Below are 2374 nucleotides of genomic sequence, written 5' to 3' on the forward strand. Positions count from 1 at the left end.
GAAAGCGGCTCTTGAACCAGGAAAGACACAGAAGCAGACCACTGTCTGAGTTTGCTCAGGCTACAGTAAGAGAACAAAACCTTCTGAGTAATTTAATGTTAACAACCATTCACTTCTCAAGGTTCAGGAGGTGGGAATCCAGGATCGAGGTGCCAGCATGGTCACCATTGGGGAGAATCCTCTTCCTGGGTCATATCTGGTTTGCTCTTGCAGTGTCCTCAGGTGGAGGAAGTGACACACATGGTCTCTGTGGCCTGATTTAGTCAGGTGCTAATCCACTTCATGAGAACCCTGGCCTTGTCATCCAGCGCCTTCCAAACACCCCAACCCCTAACACGGTCTTTTGTGGGGATAAAATTTCAATATGTAATGTTGAGGAGCACACGTGTTCAAATCCAGCCCCCTAAACCTCTGAGCATCTGTGGTCCTGCCAGCACCTTGAAGTCTGTCCAGGGAGACTGACTTTTTGCTTTGACCTCTAGACTGTGAACGTCAATGTGTGTAGACTGTACTCTGAGTGTGTGGTACTGTGATTCAGCAGGGACAGGGAAGTCACAAGACTGGACGTGGGTCCCACATCATCAAAGGTCTCCCCACGGTGCTCCCCGTGTGTGAGGACAGCAGTCCTGCCCCAGGGACAGGGACACAGGAGGCTGTGGTAGGAGGGGAGGAGCCTCTTCAGGAGCTCAGCCCTGCAGGAGAGAACTGAGGTGGACTGTGCTAGAACCTGGCTCACCCGTCACCATGACTTTGCTACCAGGAGTCAGGATCGTCCTCCCAGAAGGTCATGGGCCTGGTGCTGGACCTCAGACTGGGCAGTAGGAGTTCATCCTTCATTCTTTATACTTTCCTATATTGAAGCATCATTCCCTTTTCAGACACAGGGGAACGTGGGAGGAATGGCCGGGGGATCTGCAGTCCAAACCCTGAATCTGACACCAACACGTAATCCCAGATGATGCCTGAACTAACTCCCTCATCCAGAGACCAGGGAGGTGCAACGGTGCCCTCTGCAGAAGCAATGACAAATGATAAGGACCTGTCAGGAAATGGCGACCCTGCGTCTTCCTGCAGGACACCTGGACTCATGACACCTTTCCCTGAATGACAGATGAGCATTTGAGATCTTCTTCTCCATCTCTGGTACCTGACTCTGTGTGAGAACTTCAGGGGAATAAATGTTCCCTTCCTTCCTCAGCCCCACACAGCTGCCCTCTCCCTCAGGGTTTCTGTCACTCGCAGGATGTGGGTCGTCACACTGTGTCTCTCACACAGTAATATGTGGCCGTGTCCTCAGGCCTCAGACTGCTCAGCTCCATGTAGGCTGTGCTGGTGGATGTGTCTGCGGTGATGGTGACTCTGCCCTGGAACTTCTGCGCATAGCTTGTGCTACTATCTTCAGGATCAATTCTTCCCATCCACTCAAGCCCTTGACCTTGTGCCTGTCGCACCCAGTACATATATTTACTGGTGAAGGTGTATCTGGAAGCCTTGCAGGAGACCTTCACGGAGGCCCCAGGCTTCCTCACCTCAGCCCCAGACTGCACCAGCTGGACCTGGGCGTGGACACCTGTGGAGAGGAGACAGCAGTGGGTGCAGAGCCCTGACTGGCCCTGGTGCCCTCGTCCGCCCAGGGCTGGGGATCCCCTTACCTGTGGCCACTGCCACCAGGAGGAGGACATTCCAGCTCCAGTCCATGCTGAGGGTGGTGTTGTCAGGGCCTCTGTGGTAGAAGGTGTGATGGTGGGTGTTGTGAGGACACAGACATGTCCCTACTTAACCTAGTGCTCCTAGGCTCACTTGCATATTCATGAGGCACAGTATTCATAGCTGAATTCTTGGCCCTACCTGAGAGAGAGTCAATGATACAAGGACCATGCACAATGGGCATTTGTGGGTCCAGTCCCAATTCTTGTTGGAGACATTTGTTATCTGCCAGGGCCCTGATCTCTGTACACAGTTCTGGCCACTGCGGAGCACGTCTCACAAGACTTCTCCTCACTGTCCACCTCCTTTGTGTGACACGGAGACACCGGAACCGGTTCTAGGCTCTTAGTGAGAATGTCTCATTCCAGGGTCAGACTGTCTCCTAAATGCAACACCTAGTGATTTAGTCAACGATCCTTGCCACCAGCTCCTCACTACTCAGAGGACTAGGTTTCCTAGATCTGCTCCTCGTGTGTGGTTCCTATTGCTTTCATGAGTTTGGCAAAAGGTCCTGACAGAGTAGGACATTGTTGTTTCTTCAGCATCCATGTTTGACTGTTAATTAAATGTTATGAAAGGAGGAAGCCCCAGACCCGCCGAGTAAGGCCCTACTCACTCCCCCTGCACCTGCTACTGGAGCTGAAGCTGCTGCTTAGTGGGTCCTGAG

General features: G+C 52.7%; 1 gene segment (V, D, J or C); it reads right to left on the reverse strand.

Annotated features, from left to right (window-relative positions):
• Positions 1 to 1253: 1253 nt before the first annotated feature.
• Positions 1254 to 1722, reverse strand: LOC111733818. The segment is given in 2 exon segments: positions 1254 to 1570; positions 1653 to 1722. Coding segments are annotated over 2 exon segments (363 nt in total).
• Between the last annotated feature and the right edge of the window lie 652 nt (positions 1723 to 2374).

Source organism: Pteropus vampyrus, unplaced genomic scaffold (genome assembly GCF_000151845.1).
Source record: "Pteropus vampyrus isolate Shadow unplaced genomic scaffold, Pvam_2.0 Scaffold646, whole genome shotgun sequence".
NCBI classification, from domain to species: Eukaryota; Metazoa; Chordata; class Mammalia; order Chiroptera; family Pteropodidae; genus Pteropus; species Pteropus vampyrus.